Source organism: Diuraphis noxia, unplaced genomic scaffold (assembly GCF_037042655.1).
Source record: "Diuraphis noxia isolate RWA-SAM2 unplaced genomic scaffold, SU_Dnox_SAM2 contig0004, whole genome shotgun sequence".
Classification (NCBI taxonomy): Eukaryota; Metazoa; Arthropoda; class Insecta; order Hemiptera; family Aphididae; genus Diuraphis; species Diuraphis noxia.
The window spans coordinates 45,427,662-45,443,946 of record NW_028301714.1 but is presented as its reverse complement, the minus strand read 5'-3'; the positions used below and the strand labels follow the sequence as shown (position 1 = coordinate 45,443,946).

General features: G+C 33.6%; 2 protein-coding genes across 4 annotated transcripts in view; one reads left to right on the top strand and one right to left on the bottom strand.

The window, feature by feature from the left end:
• The window catches only part of LOC107167929 (protein tyrosine kinase 7), a 139,358-nt gene extending 130,374 nt beyond the window's left edge, over window positions 1-8,984 (top strand). For all 3 annotated transcript variants that reach the window (XM_089225671.1, XM_089225669.1, XM_089225670.1), the window contains 7 exons: window positions 597-763; window positions 3,442-3,564; window positions 4,241-4,350; window positions 4,766-4,966; window positions 5,494-5,586; window positions 5,706-5,847; window positions 6,929-8,984. In XM_089225671.1, coding sequence (XP_089081797.1) covers window positions 597-763; window positions 3,442-3,564; window positions 4,241-4,350; window positions 4,766-4,966; window positions 5,494-5,586; window positions 5,706-5,847; window positions 6,929-7,234 — 1,142 coding nt within the window. In that variant the 3' untranslated portion in view covers window positions 7,235-8,984. The remainder of the gene's footprint in view (window positions 1-596; window positions 764-3,441; window positions 3,565-4,240; window positions 4,351-4,765; window positions 4,967-5,493; window positions 5,587-5,705; window positions 5,848-6,928) is intronic.
• A 1,114-nt stretch (window positions 8,985-10,098) lies between these two features.
• Window positions 10,099-16,285, bottom strand: part of LOC107167926 (uncharacterized) — a 45,052-nt gene continuing 38,865 nt past the window's right edge. Inside the window, exons 3-4 of the mRNA XM_089225672.1 lie at window positions 12,424-13,148; window positions 10,099-11,783 (exon numbers count right to left, since the gene is read on the bottom strand). Of these exons, the coding sequence (XP_089081798.1) occupies window positions 11,403-11,783; window positions 12,424-13,148 (1,106 nt within the window). The 3' untranslated portion in view covers window positions 10,099-11,402. The remainder of the gene's footprint in view (window positions 11,784-12,423; window positions 13,149-16,285) is intronic.

Genomic DNA, 16,285 nt, shown 5'->3' with positions numbered 1-16,285 from the left:
CCTCGGCGTTTGTTTAACCTTAGTGTGGTGTGTCATCTTAATAAATACTGATTTGCCAAGTGTCAACAAAGCTTCTTAAGATTTCCACTGTTATTGTATTAATAGTTACGTGTAGGTACAAATATTGTCTAAATTGTCATTGCAAACATTCTTCAAAATTGACTGTGTGTTCAATGCAATATGTTCGTCGCTGTATAGATACATTCTACAAGCGTCAGTTTCTATATTAAACTTTATTGGGACTTTGGGTTAGAATCATACACACCTACACATATATTATAAATTATGATAGAAAAATACGAAATGCTGCATGGTGGATCCCACCCCGGATGTATAAATAATACACTTTGACCCTTAAACTTATGGAACGTTCAAACAGTTGAATGACTCATCTCAAATTTAACCTTACTAAGTGAACAGATGGATAAACTTTTTATTATACTTTCATTTAATATTTTATATTCATTTATCAATATATAAATGAATAGGTACTGCTGTTTTTTTCTTCAACGAAAGTTACCGAAGTTAAAAGATATAATGAAGTTGTATTGTTTTCTGCTTTTGTTGAAGGCAACTTACTATTGTTTACCTTTCAGACTCTGCGTACGAATACGCTGTGCCCGAGACCGGAACTATGCCATTACTCACAAGTTCACCACCGCCACCACCTCCCCCGTCAGCTCCTCCAGTGGCTCCTGTCACGACCGACACGTTTGCCAGGAACAAAATGTATCCCACGGACGAAAGCAGAAGTAGTAAAAAAGTAAGTTTTAACATATGTTTTCATAAGAGTGCCAACTCCGTGTACATAAATCCACAAGTGTTCTTGACTTGAAGCATCTCAAAAACAGTGCCGACACCAACGTCCACTTGGGAATAAATAATAAAACCGATCACAATTTATGAGCCCGACGCAAGCATGCGTGTAACTCAATAACTAACAATTTATCGATTTGTCTTTATTTTATGAATTTCCAAGCATCATAAATAAATTATATTTGTTCCACTTTGTTCACGATGAACACATGCACATTCTAAGTAGGTGCTTTGATTAAATAATACGGGGTATAAAATTGTCTGAAGTTAAAATTAAGTCCGTTATTCATTTTTAATCCCGTAATCATGGGGAACGCAGTCGATTCGTTCATTTATATTTTATACAATTATGGGGGATAATTTTTCATTAAATTACATTTATGATGGTATCGGAAAAATATAACATATTGATGAAAGTGATTTGTACTTAAGCTTTTCTACGGTATATAATATTATTATTAACTATAATTACTACATTATTACTAGTATTTATGTTTCACCATTATTATTATTTTTAAATCATACTGTAATATATTTCATATTTTAGGTAACGAAGGAAATACTTGGAATAAATATCTGTTCTTTATACACGTCGACTTACAATTATATATTTAATAATAGGTTCACAAAATCTATAATTTTATTCAAATAATTCTACTCCCCTTCGTTTTCTTTTTACTCGGGTTATCACGAGCATCAAATATTCTACTTCTACCTACCATTATTTATTATTAATCTTGTTTTACTAATTAACAGTATATCATTAAAACTGAAGGTATCATATTTCAGTTATATTTATTCATACAAATATATACATAATATTATAGTGTATATAGGTACATCATTTCCAAACAAAACCGAACATGGTGTATTATATTTATGTTATTTTGTAGTGAAAAAATATCTATTTATATTTTAAAATGTTAGGAACGCTAAAATGAATAGTAAAAATTGCACAGAAGAAAAGATGGAATATAAACAGAAAACAAAATAATGGCACTGTGAGAACCACGAAAGGATTAATGTATTGTGCTGTGTGCTCGGTAGTAATTTTGTCGATCGTTGGTGTAATATAATTATTATTATAACATTGAAACGGTTAGGTTAGGTTTTAATCAAATGAATAAAATTAAAGGTAGGTATATAGAATAAAAAAAAAAAAAAATGGACATTTTATAGGATTTTAAGAGATAGGGTAAGAAATAAATGAGGTGTTGCTTTCCTCACTCTGCCGACCGTGCGCGTGTAATCGTCGTACAACGTCCATCACCCCGCAGTCTTCGAATATAATTTCGCCGGGAAATGATTTATACTGCTGCGGACTCGGCGAGCACAAAAACACGCTGCTCCTCTCGTTCCTCGCGTCACTTCACATCACCCGTGATCTCCTTCCCACTCACCCTTACCGTGTGTCGTTTCAATATGAAAAGATTATGAATAATGGTCCGACCACGACTTGTCATGTTTCCTTGAATAGTGCCCGTTCGCCAGTGAGTGTTTGTGTGTATCTTGCCCGTTGACTTCTCTTACATAGTATTGTACCTACCTATATTTACCTCCACCGAGTGATTGATACAAATAGCTGTTGTGCAGTGTGTTTAGTGATATTACAGGTACATATAGTATTATGCTCACAATAGCGTTTGTACGTTTTTGGGCATATACGTTTTCCGAACACAATGCCATTACCTATAGACACAATGTACCCGGTCCGCTAAATATGTTTACAACACACCAAATACATAACAATATATACCTACGTATAGTGATATCGTCTGTCGTGTGAAAACGTCATCTGTGCGGACCACCTCGCTTCCATATATTATATTGTCGCAATCTATTACTTACAAATTACAATAGCCGGTGCCCGTTTGTGTAGTATAACATGATATCATGATATGGGTATAGCTATGTAGATGACTAGGTGCCCAAACTTGTATAATAATACATCATGGCGACGGCATTTTACAGTGAACGGTGTGTGGACTAGATTGCTGTATGCAACATCGTAAGACACTCGTTTTCTCGATTATTCTGTTTAAAATTATGGTTTGTAATCATTATCATTTTTATAATAACAGCTTTTTATAAAAAAAAAAACACACAAAAAAAAATCGACCTGGAAGAAAACTATCATTCTGTGTATTATATGAGAATTTAAGCACTTGCAGATGAAGGTCGAGCGATGTCAGACATATAGATTCAAATCCACTTCAATTACATCAATCCACTACAGACCACTGCTATGTTCATATATATTTTTTTACATTTTTTTTTACTCGTTCGAAAATAGTATCTTACATATTATTTTCATAATTGACATTTGATATTATATGATTTTATGGTATCATAGGTCAATTGGATCCCGAGAGCATTGACGAAGAATTAGATAAATTAGAAACTGTTAGGAGGGGGAGAATTTTTTTAAAAATGATTTCTGTTTGAAGATATCGTTTAGGTATAGCGGGGAACGGTTTGACATTTTGATCGTCCATCCACCCCCATCCCACTCGTCATTGACGGTGACCTAATAACATTTAACTCTTTATACGGGCCAAGAGCATTACTATTTTTGTATACAGTGTACAGTACATAAACTACATGTAATATGTATTTTTTTTACAGTCTTCGCAAAAACAAGAATCTCAGACCGCATTGAAACGCCGGCTCGAACAAACGCCTGTGCCCGAATTCCCACGGCACCGTCTGCGTATGTTGTCCAAACTCAGTGAGGGTAATTACGGAGCGGTAAGTTGTCGTCTCTATCCCTCTATAAACTAGTTTTCGACAATACGTTTATCGTGTATTAATGTATTATTATGGTTAGTATTTTCTTCACGCAGTCAAATAGGTTCAACTATTTTTGAGTTTATCAAATGGCAACAAACATTAAAAAAAAATATTTAACGCGATTATGCAGTGTTTACGGCATGTACTTACGCATAAATTTACGTTTTGTTAAGTTCAATTTTAGTAGATGAAAGATGAAAATTTAAAGTGGAAAAAAAAACAAAATTTCGTCTAAAAATCAAATCAAAAGTTTTAATATCCAAATTTGTCCATCATGAATTTTAAGCACAGTTTGGTCAAAACAATAGACAGGATTAAAAGTTTTACTTTAATAATAAAATGCACTGTTTAACCGCACATTCAGGCATTAAACTTATACTACCTAATTCAAGTTTAAAAAAAAACGATAAAAAAGTTTTATGACCTTAAAAATATCTTTTGCGATTTTGATATCTGTGGAAGGATAAAAATTGTCATTTTTCTTATTTTATATATATTTTATTACATTTTATTATTTTATATATTATGATAAATTGTTATAAAACGCTTATCCAAGTTTATTTTGAATAAATAATAAATAATAATATACATCACATAATATGTCAACAAAGAAACATTATTCGATTTGTTTTAGATTTACGTGGCCGAAGCGGATGGTATCAACGAATACAACTCGAAAATTACGTTGGGCAAACGGCTGGTGGCCGTAAAATTCTTCTCGCCCGCACTGTCAGAAAAAGAGAGGTAAGTCTATTTATTATGATGGGTTAGATATAATATCTACGACACATTATCAATTATGGAACTCAGAATTCAAAACAAATCAACTTTGAGGTCTGAAAAAAAATATTATCCATTATTTTATTCAGATTTTTACTGAAATCTAAATAAATCGTTTTCATTAGTTGCGCGTGTATCGATTTGGTGGTTGTTAATTTACATGTTTTCTAATAAATATATACATAATGATATGGTCTGTAACTGATTATATTTATTTAACATAAATCGACGATATTTATTTATTTTATTTTATTTTATTTTTTTATGGTAACGTTTTGGTATAATATTCGTTAATTATGACGACAGGAAACCAATATGCTTATGTGTTTCTATCCGATGTTTATAAAATAAAAATTATAACGTTGTATGGTTGTTTTAGGGCTGAACTACAAAACGACGTGAGGATTTTGGCCGGCCTGGAAGATCAAAACATCGCCAGAGTGTTGGGCGTGTGTACCGTCGAACAACCACTGTGCGTAGTCATGGAGTACACTGAGCACGGTGACCTCAACCAGTTCCTCAAAGCGCACGTGCCCGCCGAAGCAGTTCGGAACCTGCCGCCACCTGTGAAAACCCTGAGGTATGTATCTATTTCAAAACAGAATGATAAAAATATATTTTTAACACATAGCCAACACTCTTCCTTATCATTAGAATGTTTTAAGTAAATTACTCATACACTACATTAAGTGTTTTGTTTTTAGTACAATGGGCAATATTATTATGCACATGAAAATTTCTGATATTGATACATTTTACCAAACTATCGATATTATCGATATTATTAATATGCGAATAAAATGTTTATTTAAGGAGTCGAGATTGGCAACTCTATTTACATCTAAGCCTTAAAATAGTATTATCATCACAAGTGATTATATTTTTATTTTTTTGCATTCTTACATAAAGGTTTTTATCAAAATAACCTATAGTCGTTCGATTTTACAATTATTACCCACTTTAAAATATTACGATAATGTGTAAATGCGTTATTTACTTGTTTTCAAAACACAAAGTTTGGCGGATAAAGTCCATGAATAATAAAACAATAAGCCCCAGAACAATCGCTATTCTAACAACCCGTTTTCTCGCGTTCGTAATTTTCAGTTTCCAATGTCTGCTGTACCTCGCCACACAAATAGCGTCAGGAATGCGTTACTTGGAATCGTTGAACTTTGTCCATCGTGATTTGGCTACCAGGTAAAAACATTGTGAATTTAACATCAGTTTGTATCGTCATAATTAACAACGACGCACAACCGTTTGTTATGCGGCGCTCCCTCGGCGACCGTTATAATTAATTTTCAAACGTGTTTCAGGAATTGTTTGGTGGGAAAAGCGTACAAAGTAAAAATCAGCGATTTCGGCACCGACAACGAAGCGTATTCGGCCGACTACTACAAATTGGACGGCAACATCGGGCTTCCCGTCCGATGGATGTCGTGGGAATCGGCGTTCTTGGTAAGCTTATAGCCATTTTCCTGAAATCTATTAGTACATAATGTTAATATTATATTGTACAAACGGTTCATTATTTAAATTACATAATGACGAATTGATGGTTTTGAATTGGAATTTTAATCAATTGATTTTTTCCTGTCAAATGATATTTTACACAGAAATCTACAACGCGTCAATATATTCCGAGAAAAGTAAACCCTAACGAAATTGAAAAATCCCTCTTGTAATTTATTTCTATAAATAAAAAGTGCTACTCAGAAAACAGCCATTTCCCAAGATATAATCCATACTCGGCTACTCAGTAATTTTCATATAAACATCCAATAATAAATATTCGACTAAATGATGATAAAACTCATTATTTTCAGAAAAATTATACACTCGAATTGAAATACCTACTACGTAGTAGCCAGTACTTATTACTTCATAAACGAGTGCACAACTCAATATTATATAATTTCTAGATCAGCGGTCTTCACTAAGATTTCAGAAAGGACGAACTATAATTTTTGAAAATTACTTGCGGGCCGCTTACATTTTTTTTTTTGTCATACTTATTTTAATTTGTACAATCTTAATAAAATATTTTTACACCAAGCACAATAGATGGAGGGATACAAAAGAGGCCTTGGTTGAAAAAAACTATTCATTAATAGTACTTAATTCATTTTACATTTTTATTGATAGTTATCAATTACAATTTAGTGAAGAATAGTAATAAAGTGAGACAGGATATTTTTTCGGGAAATGGAATTGTAGGAAAAGTTCATGAATAACATAAAAGTTTTTCTTGGACTTGGGATTTTAGATTTTACAATTTACAATTTTAGTGCGGGCCGCATTGAAATTCGTTAAATTGAAATTCTAGGTCCGTGTTTAACGCAATAATTACATAATGATAAAAAATATATTGATCAAACATTTTGGTTAGAAAGCCCCTCTCCCCCGTGGGTAGTCTCTACCACAAATTTCGCCACTGCGCTGCACCTGACAATATTGTGATGATGAATAATAATATATTAAATGTGTTGTGTCGTTTGAAAAATACAATTAATGACGTTGATGAAAATAAATTTTACAGGACAAGTATTCGACGAAAAGCGATGTATGGTCGTTTGCCGTGACCCTCTGGGAGATCCTGCACCTGGCCAAGTCGCGGCCGTTCGAAGGGTTCTCCGACCACAGGGTGGTAGAGAACCTGTCGCACATGCACGTGGACGACGGCCTGTTCGAGTACCCGGCCCGGCCGGCGTGCAGCCGTGACATCTACGACCTGATGCGCGAGTGCTGGAAGCGACAGGAATCGGACCGACCCACATTCAGGGAGATCCATCTGTTCCTGCAGCGCAAGAACCTCGGCTACGCACCCGCGGCCGCCGCGTCATGACGGTCCGGCGGCGGTAGCTGCGGTCGGCGCGGTGAGCCACGCGAAGGATGGCCGTTCGTGCTCCGCCAAAATGCTTCCTATCTGCCCGGATGTGATGCAGACTGAAGAGCGCCGGACATCCCCCCCCCCCGGACGGCGCCCACCGCTCACTGACGACAGGGCGGTGGGCCGAAACCGTCGACCTGATAAATTTACTGCTTCGACAATCTCTTTGGCGCGCGCGGATTCTATGTCGTTATAATAATAATGAATAATAGCTCGTGGAGCCGTCGTCGCACGCAGAAAATGCGTCGTTTGTTTGTTTATTAATTGTTTGTTTTATCTTTTCTTTCTCTGTTTAATAACCGACTACAATAATAATATTATAATAATTATGTCGAGTCGACTATAACTACAACCTGTGTATATAATATAAGTAATCCACCGAACCGTTACATTAGAACTGTCCGTTTTTGGACTGGTCATTAACATGGTCAAGTGCCTAATTCGTGCGGTTTCTATTTAATATGTTGTTGTGTGTACATACAGATGATAAATATTAAACTTATATTGTAAAAATTGTAAACGCTATAATGTTATATAAATAGACTGATAGAAAAATAGGCAATATTCATCATCGGACGGATCGCGTCCCCGTCGTCTTTTATCCACGTCAATCTGTATTATACCGATACAATAATATGAATATGATATTAGTATATTATTACGTGTATCGTTATTTTACAATAAACCAGAACTTGGGCGGGCGTAATTCGTTAAAATAACTGTTGCTCGTTATTTTAGATTCTTCTCGTCGTGATTAAGAGTCTCTGTTGTACATTAAACGTTTTTGTGTAAAACGCTAATAATCGAATGAATTAACATATCTGCTATTTCCGTTTTGATCGCTTGTATTATTATCATGGCGATTCTAGTGGAAATGTAGTGGCCTATGTATTGTAATAATATTGATATTATTATATTATTAGGTCGAGGCGATTGATTTTGTCCCTCGCCCCTCACAGCTCCTCCCACCATTCGCTGGATGTCATACTCAAATGAACCGACAACTGACGAAAAATATACAATTGCAATAACGTACCTAAGTTGTTAAAACATTTTATTCATTTATTCATTACATAATATTGTACATATTAAATCATTATAAATATTAATAATAACTAGTCAAGCCTTTTTGTATTTTATTTTTATTTTTTACTCGAGACGAATATGTACATAAAAAATTTGTTCGGCTAATGTACAATATTTTCACCTGTTCAAACCATATACAACCTGATCATAATATATATTATTTTTTTTTACATAGATTGTGATATTTAAGTTACTTTCAAAATGTGACACTTTTATATAGTACACTCTAGATATTATATTATTATTATTACATGTAATATGTTTATTGTTAAATTCATTAACTCACTCGTTTTTGAATATTGTATATATTATTTAATTTCAATCCATTTATAAAAATGTACACAACATATTTTATATTTCGACATATCATTTATTTATTTTTTTCAAAAAGAAACCACTGCTTGACCCGCATCTGTTTCGTGTCAAAACCTATTCCCATCGCAATAACAATATATTATACATATATGTGCGTGTATATAGTATATTATACAATAATACCTACTGTCTAGATGAATTGTTTTTATATTATTATAATTATTAATCGGCCTCTGGTGTCGTAAATGCTATATAGTGGATATTTTGTTATAATAGCAAATAATATAGAAACATTATTATATCACCTTCTTGTAAATCAAAATTATTTATTGCCTCATTGGGGGTACATGCTACATGGCTGCTGTATGCAGTGACGTACCCAGGCAGGGTAAGGGTACTTCAGCTCCCCCCCCCCCTCTCAATTTGCCGTGTTTTGGCAGTAATCGTATATAATTCTAGGCAAAGTACAAAACATGATATTAATGAAAACAGTTTTGAAGAAACATTTAACGAATTATTAATAATTTGTAGAAGTGTAATATCAGAGTTTAGTAATACAGACCTAGTACATATAAGGTGACGGATATCAAATTCTGATTTACCATACTTAACTCCTCTCCCTCGCTCCAGTAAGGCACGCCACTGGTGCTGATACAACAAGAGTGCTGAAAAAGGTGTAAGAGTTTCACGTCAAAAGCGCCAAAGATATCAAACAATATAAATATAATTTGTGCCAATATTAATTAAAATTATAATTGTGGTGATTAAATAATAAGTAGGTGCCTAATATATGTTTATAAGAATAAATGACATGTAATATTTTTTTATAATTCAATACATATTGTCTATTTAAACTGGTTTAATTTTTAATCCCACATTTTCATTGGACTTATTTAAATTCCATATTGTAAATTTATGCTCTAGCTAACGAGGTGTTTTCGATTTCGAATTTAAAGGAGAAGAATGTTCAAGAATTTATGAACAAATATGTTTTCACTTTATAATTTTATCAAGACATCGGTTACTATATAATATGGACTGAGCAATGAGCAACAAAATATTGGACTTCAAATGCCAATTATTCAGCTATTTTGTAGTTAGTGTAATATCTTTATTTAGATTTTCAGCCTAATTTTGAAGGATCAATGTATACCTCCGAACTGTAATAACTGACCATTTCTCTCAAATTTTTAGATATTCTAATCATAAAATAAATTTGTAATTATTTTTGTAAAACAATTAATTTTCTATAGAGCTTACACACAGTTTGAACACCGTCAGTATAATGTTATAACTTCATAAATTTCTAGGACTTGTAAAACATAAGCATAACTAAGAAAACTTTATTTGTATTGATAGTAATAACTAAAAATATAATCAATTCATCAAGTATCTATAGAATTTTGGCGCTTTTGTACGACACAATTTATTTTTGCTTATCTCATATTAACGTGTTTTGCGTTTATGTTTTCCAACGCTATAAATCGTCGTTTTGTAAGTAAATCGAGATATTATCGACTAAGACAATTTTTTTAAAGTATGTCCGTATATTTAATAGGGAAAAAAGTTTTACAATTGAGCTTAACTCTATGGCCAATATATAGGTAAGTATATAAAATAGACTAAAATAATAATTAAAAATAATTTAAGCCCGAACATTATTAATGAAACATAGTAAAAGTAATTATATAAGTTATAATAATGTATAGAATAATTAATATTTATCGAAACCATGATAAGTAAGGTTACAACGAAGCAATCAAGATCAATAGAATATAGCTTAGAATAACATTGTTCATACACTCATCCAGAGGATAACTTAAAATGTTGAAACATGTGCTTGGAAAGTTATACAAACAGCTATAATTCATAATTACTCACGGTAAAATAATTGTCTCAAGTAGTATAGTGTATGACATAATATATCATATGATTAAAAAATTAAACATTAAAACAGCAATGACTAATAATTAGGACATAGAAATTATATTAATTTATACTCCTTGTTTTGTTATTATTAATATAGGTGCTTTGAATTGTAGCTAAATTGTTTGCGTATAATTTTATAATTTTTTTTTTTTATGTACAACGATAATTTCGATATTACAATACAAAACAATTTTAACTTTTTATCCACAAATTGGATGTTAAATAACCATTCTTAGCGAATGTTAATGAAATTAGAGGAAACCAAGTTATACATAATATGTAATAATGTATTTTAATTTACGAATCGAATTAATGAAATGTTTCGTGATACTTTATACATGGTATATCTGTAATTGGTGTGTATTAACGATACAAAAATGACATTAGATTGCTCAATAATTTTATGAAACTGTAAATATTATAATATGGATAGGTAATTATCGTATTTGTGGCAATAAATTTTAATTTTAATTCTCATTCGCGTATCGACTTATATTAATAATGAAAACAATAATAATAATAATAATAATAACATTGTATGCATGTACGAAAGAAATCTTAAAATAGGTAATGATTTAAAAAAAAATATAGGTAAAATTTACAACAATACGCTCGTGCCGTCTGTCGATGCTGCCAATCATTGACAAGTTTTTTTATTCTTTTTTTTTTTAACTAACTATAATGTAACGTAGGTAGGTACAAGTGTACACGTATAGCGCATCAGATCAGCGACGAAAAATGATTTTAAAAAAAAATAGCTGCAAGCGCGGCTTTATGTACAAAAAACGACGTATCAATCATCATCCGACCTCTGCCGAATGTGCAGGATGAGCGGCACCGTCCTGGTCTTGATCACCGGAAGTGGCTGCTTGCCCTGCAGGAAATACTGTTGAGGGTGCCCGGCCACCGTCGGCCTGTACACGTACCTCCACGTTTGCGTCTGCCCGACTGGCGGTGGCCGCATCACCAGCAAGTTCTTCAGGTCCTGACGACTGGACAATTTGCGACCGTGCTTAGCCCTGTTCGGTTTTGCCGCGGGATTCTTGTGCTTGTGCAGCTGTGGCTGATAGTGGTTGTGGTGTGGTGCCGACGGTTTGATCGCCGCCGTCGACGACACGCTCGTCACGTGATTCTTGTTGCTGTAATCCTTGGAAAGGTCGTCGTTCTCGTGTACCTGTAAAGAAAAACGTCTTCGGAGTGTCATACAGTATAATATATAATGTATTAGGTAATGAAGTTATTTATGAAACATTCAACTGAAAGCTGTCGCACGGGATAGCGTCGGTAGTTTTCTCCTAAGTGACTAATTTTCAGAATTCGAGATGAATATTATGGTTTTTAGAAATCTTATCGCCCCACTATGACAATGTGAATGGTTATCAAAGTGACGTGATGTGGTGTGATTTGGTAATGAAAAAACCTGACGCCGTGCCCGGGGAAGTAGGCAATATATGTTACGTTCGTGAGCAGCAAAAATAGTAACAATTTTCACGAGGTTTATCCAATGGTCCAAGTCACCAAGTCAGCTTACGTCAGGGTTTTTTTTTTTTTATTGGTACAGCATCAACATCGTGGTTATATTAGCTTATACAATTGATTAGGACATCAGGTTTTATATCTATTCGTTCTACTATAGTATTTATAATCAATGATGTATCTATATAAAACTATTAAATTACTGATGGGTTAATCGTATGCAATCGATATTGTCATAAAAACCTAAGGGGAAATAATCTCGTACAGTAATGTCATTGCTTGGGTTATGTAAACACATCACATTTAATCCATTGAAAACGAACATTACGATTGCTTACCTGGTACTGGTGTGGTTCATCGGGTACCGAGTTAGGCGGGGCCTCGTACTCGTGGTTGTGGTTATTGTCGATCCCGTTGCCATAATGATCGTGCAAGTCCTGGTGCAGGTGTTGAACGGTGTCGTCGGTTATCGTATAGTACGACGTCTCCCCTGAGTGTCCGTTAAAGTTACCGTGATCGTGGTCACCGGTCGGGCCTGCAGTGGCAGACGAGGGATTTTCACCAGTACCGCCAGAATTGGAAGTGCCAGACTGACCTGATCCGCCAGTAGCAGCCACGTCGCCGACGTGAAACTCCGACGACGTATCCTCCGAGTTCTGGACAGGCGACGATAGTGATGACCCGTCCTCGATGCTCGCCTGATAGTTTTTGGCCTCGGAGAAACCAGCTGAGTGCATGATTGGCACGTAAATGTGTGGTATCAGGTGCAAATGGATCATGTGGTTGTGCTTCTTGGCGATTCCGTCACCGGTACTACTACCACCGGCACTTCCGCCGTAACCACCGCCATTGTAGTTAATGCCGGAACCACTAAACCCACCACTGTTGTCTGATCCAGTGGATAGATGTTCGGACGACGGTGTTGACGGCAACCGCAAGTGATTGTCCACGTTGTCCCCAACCATGTTCCGGTAGTGGCTGTCCACTTCTTCGTGGAACGATTCGTGTTCAGGGAATTCGGTTTTGAGGATTTGTGATGGTTTGAACAGCGGTCTCCACGGACCTGTGAAAAAAAAAACACATTTGTAATGTTGTAATTTTGTGAAGTTTAAACTTTGAAATCGATTTTTGATGTTTACGTGTTGTAATATCATACATGTAAAGAGTGCATGCCCCACTTGGAGATCGAAATTATCAGGTTATTTGTTTAAATACAATATTATGTTTATCTTAGGACAAGCATTTCCAAAAGAGGCGTTGTTGTCAGAATTATCCGAATTTATTAGTGCAATAGGGTTATTATAAAATACATAATTTATACTATAATTAATTATAATTGCCAATCGGTAATATAAATTATAGCAATCCTACAAATAAACACCACACGTTAAATAGTATGGTGATAAATATAAAATAACAGAGCCAAGCTAGTCAGTTAATAAAACAAACGAAGTATTTATCTACTGCAATATAAGCACAAATCAGATTATTCAATATATTATGCTGGACAAGTGATAACTAATTTTAGGTACGTCCTTATATATCTCAGTAAGACAATATCTTTAACTATAAATTGACGCTATACTTGAATTATACATAAATTAGGTTATTTAGTTGTTATATTAATAAATAAATAATTAGGATCCTACAATTAATGCAGAAATAATAACATTATTTAAGAAAAATATAAATATTAAAAGTGCAATATTTTCTATACTAATGATATTTTGGTTTGATTACAAAACGTTAAATACAACAATTTATTTTAAAACTTTATTAACTAGAGGTACCTAACCTATACTTTATCCAGCAAGAGATCAAGCAAAATCTGTACATCCCTACACGGACTAAACGAGTACACGACACTCTACCATCGAGACTGATTTTCGTCAGCCCTCAGCGTGTATTCTCGCTGAATATTGTAAACTTATATTTAGTGTGGCGTGAAAATCGAAACAATTCATCTCATCGGATTGATACGTCGTATGCTAGCCAAGGTAGCCGACCGCAGTGACATTAAATCGTAGGAAAGTTAAAGTACATCAATATCAATCATGTTTTTTTCGTAGAATAGTCGATGTTTTCTATAGAAATCAGTGTAAATGACATGATTTCAAGACTTAGAGACTACCTCAGATCGAAACAAACACATATCTCTGTATCATAAGTACAATATTTTCGCTATAAATTGCGGTCGAACGAATCGCCAAACGATCTGCTTTACGTGTCAGCAGAAAAAAAAACAATAACAATTTATTATTGTATTATTGTATCCTAGGTATATAAAATATCACGCAACGATAGCATTATATCTAATTAGGTATTATTAAATAAAAAGAAAATTGTTAAGAAACGAGTAAAAAATGAAAGATTATCAGTCACAAAACAAGTGATTGTATAAACCAAACCTATAAAGACTATATAATATAATATATCATAATATTACATCATATTATTTTTAATGGAATTTTTAATATTAATAAAACTTTGAATTCATTGTCATTAGATAGAGCTATAGATATTATAATTTCCTAAAGGGAGTTTAAAATATATTTTAATTTTAGTTGTTTAATTCGTAACATTTTAAAAAATAAGACTATTTTTATAAATGTGTTTATGTTACTTATACTTACTTTTTACTGATCACAATTTTAGATTTCAGTTGGATTATAAAAAAAAAGAGTAAAAAATAAGTTACAGCAGGTGTTGACTATATCCCTTCATAGAGGAAGTCATTGTAATAACTAATACTGTGTTAAATTTGAATTCATCATACCATACGTAAAACGAATCTGACTGAAGACCGTTTTATGGCTAATAAGTTTATTTAATGATATATTTATATTTCTACCATATTATATAATATATTTTTGTTAAAATTTGAACTTTATTGAAAATTTGTTTACTCATAAGTTTCTTTTTAACTCTACTAATAAAAGCTTATGAAGAACCTTATTATATTAAATTAAACTAATATAAGAAACTAAAAAAAAAAAATGGGAAATTTCAAATATCAATTATTGTTAGTTCAAAAAGTTGCAAAATATCTTTAAAATTCATCATGTATATAAAATGCTAATACAAACATTGAATGTAAATTTTAAATATGCACGGTTAATATCAAAACATTCAAAACAAATTTTGACCATATTAGATTTTCCATAAAAATTCCCATTGTCCCGTTTTTTTTTTCTCAATCAATTCTATTGATACAAAATTATGAAAGTACTATTGAAACGAAGGCAGATTAAATTACACAATCTCTATCTGTAGATAAAAATCCTAATTTTGATTTTGCGCTAATATTGATAGGGTCAGATAGAGGTGGCAAAGTGCGTTCCAGATATTATATAGTTAACGAACAAAAAAAAAAATCAGGCAATTCGATTGAAAATAAAATAATAATACTTATATATAAACCGTGTCCGTGACATTGGCGTTTTGATTTTATCGGTAGACGCGTGCGTGTGACGTCGCATTTTTTTATTATTTCTTACTCGCCTACAGCAGACGTATACATCACAGATGTTAACATGTGAGTGTGATTTGAGATCGTCTAAGAAAGGTCGCCAGCTAATAATATATTTACGTATTTTGTCGTCGAACTTTCGCCAAACGTGCTAGTGCTGCGCGTATGTGTTCATACAGGCACCTAACTTACGTCGAGTATGTCCTATACATTTTGCGGTCTAGACCTGCTGCGAAAGCGGAACACACGCACACCCATGGCACGTAAATACTACACGTTTGCATGTGTGGGTGAGTGAGCGGTTGGGTTGTGTGGAGAGGTTGACGACGCGAGCATGATGCGACCACGACCGCGGTAACGCGATATTGCTCGATCTCTGTCTTTTACCGTATATCCTCAGCTATAAATAATAATAGTAATAACTAATAAGTAATAACAGTAATAATAATATTATATATAGGTACACTCGGCCAGCTCGCGGTTTATTACGCGTACGTGTATTTTGCGGTCGCGTTAAATTACAATACCTGTGTACCCATCATCTGTATATATTACACGTATTTTAATATACATATATTTTGTAGCTATAAATACGGTGTATATATATACTAACCATCGCGCGCCACCGCTGTTTGTTTTTTCACCACGTCAGACGCGTATTGTTTACAGCTGCGGCGACACGCTTGCGGTATTTATAATGCATTATTATTCATATAAATCATGAGTATAAC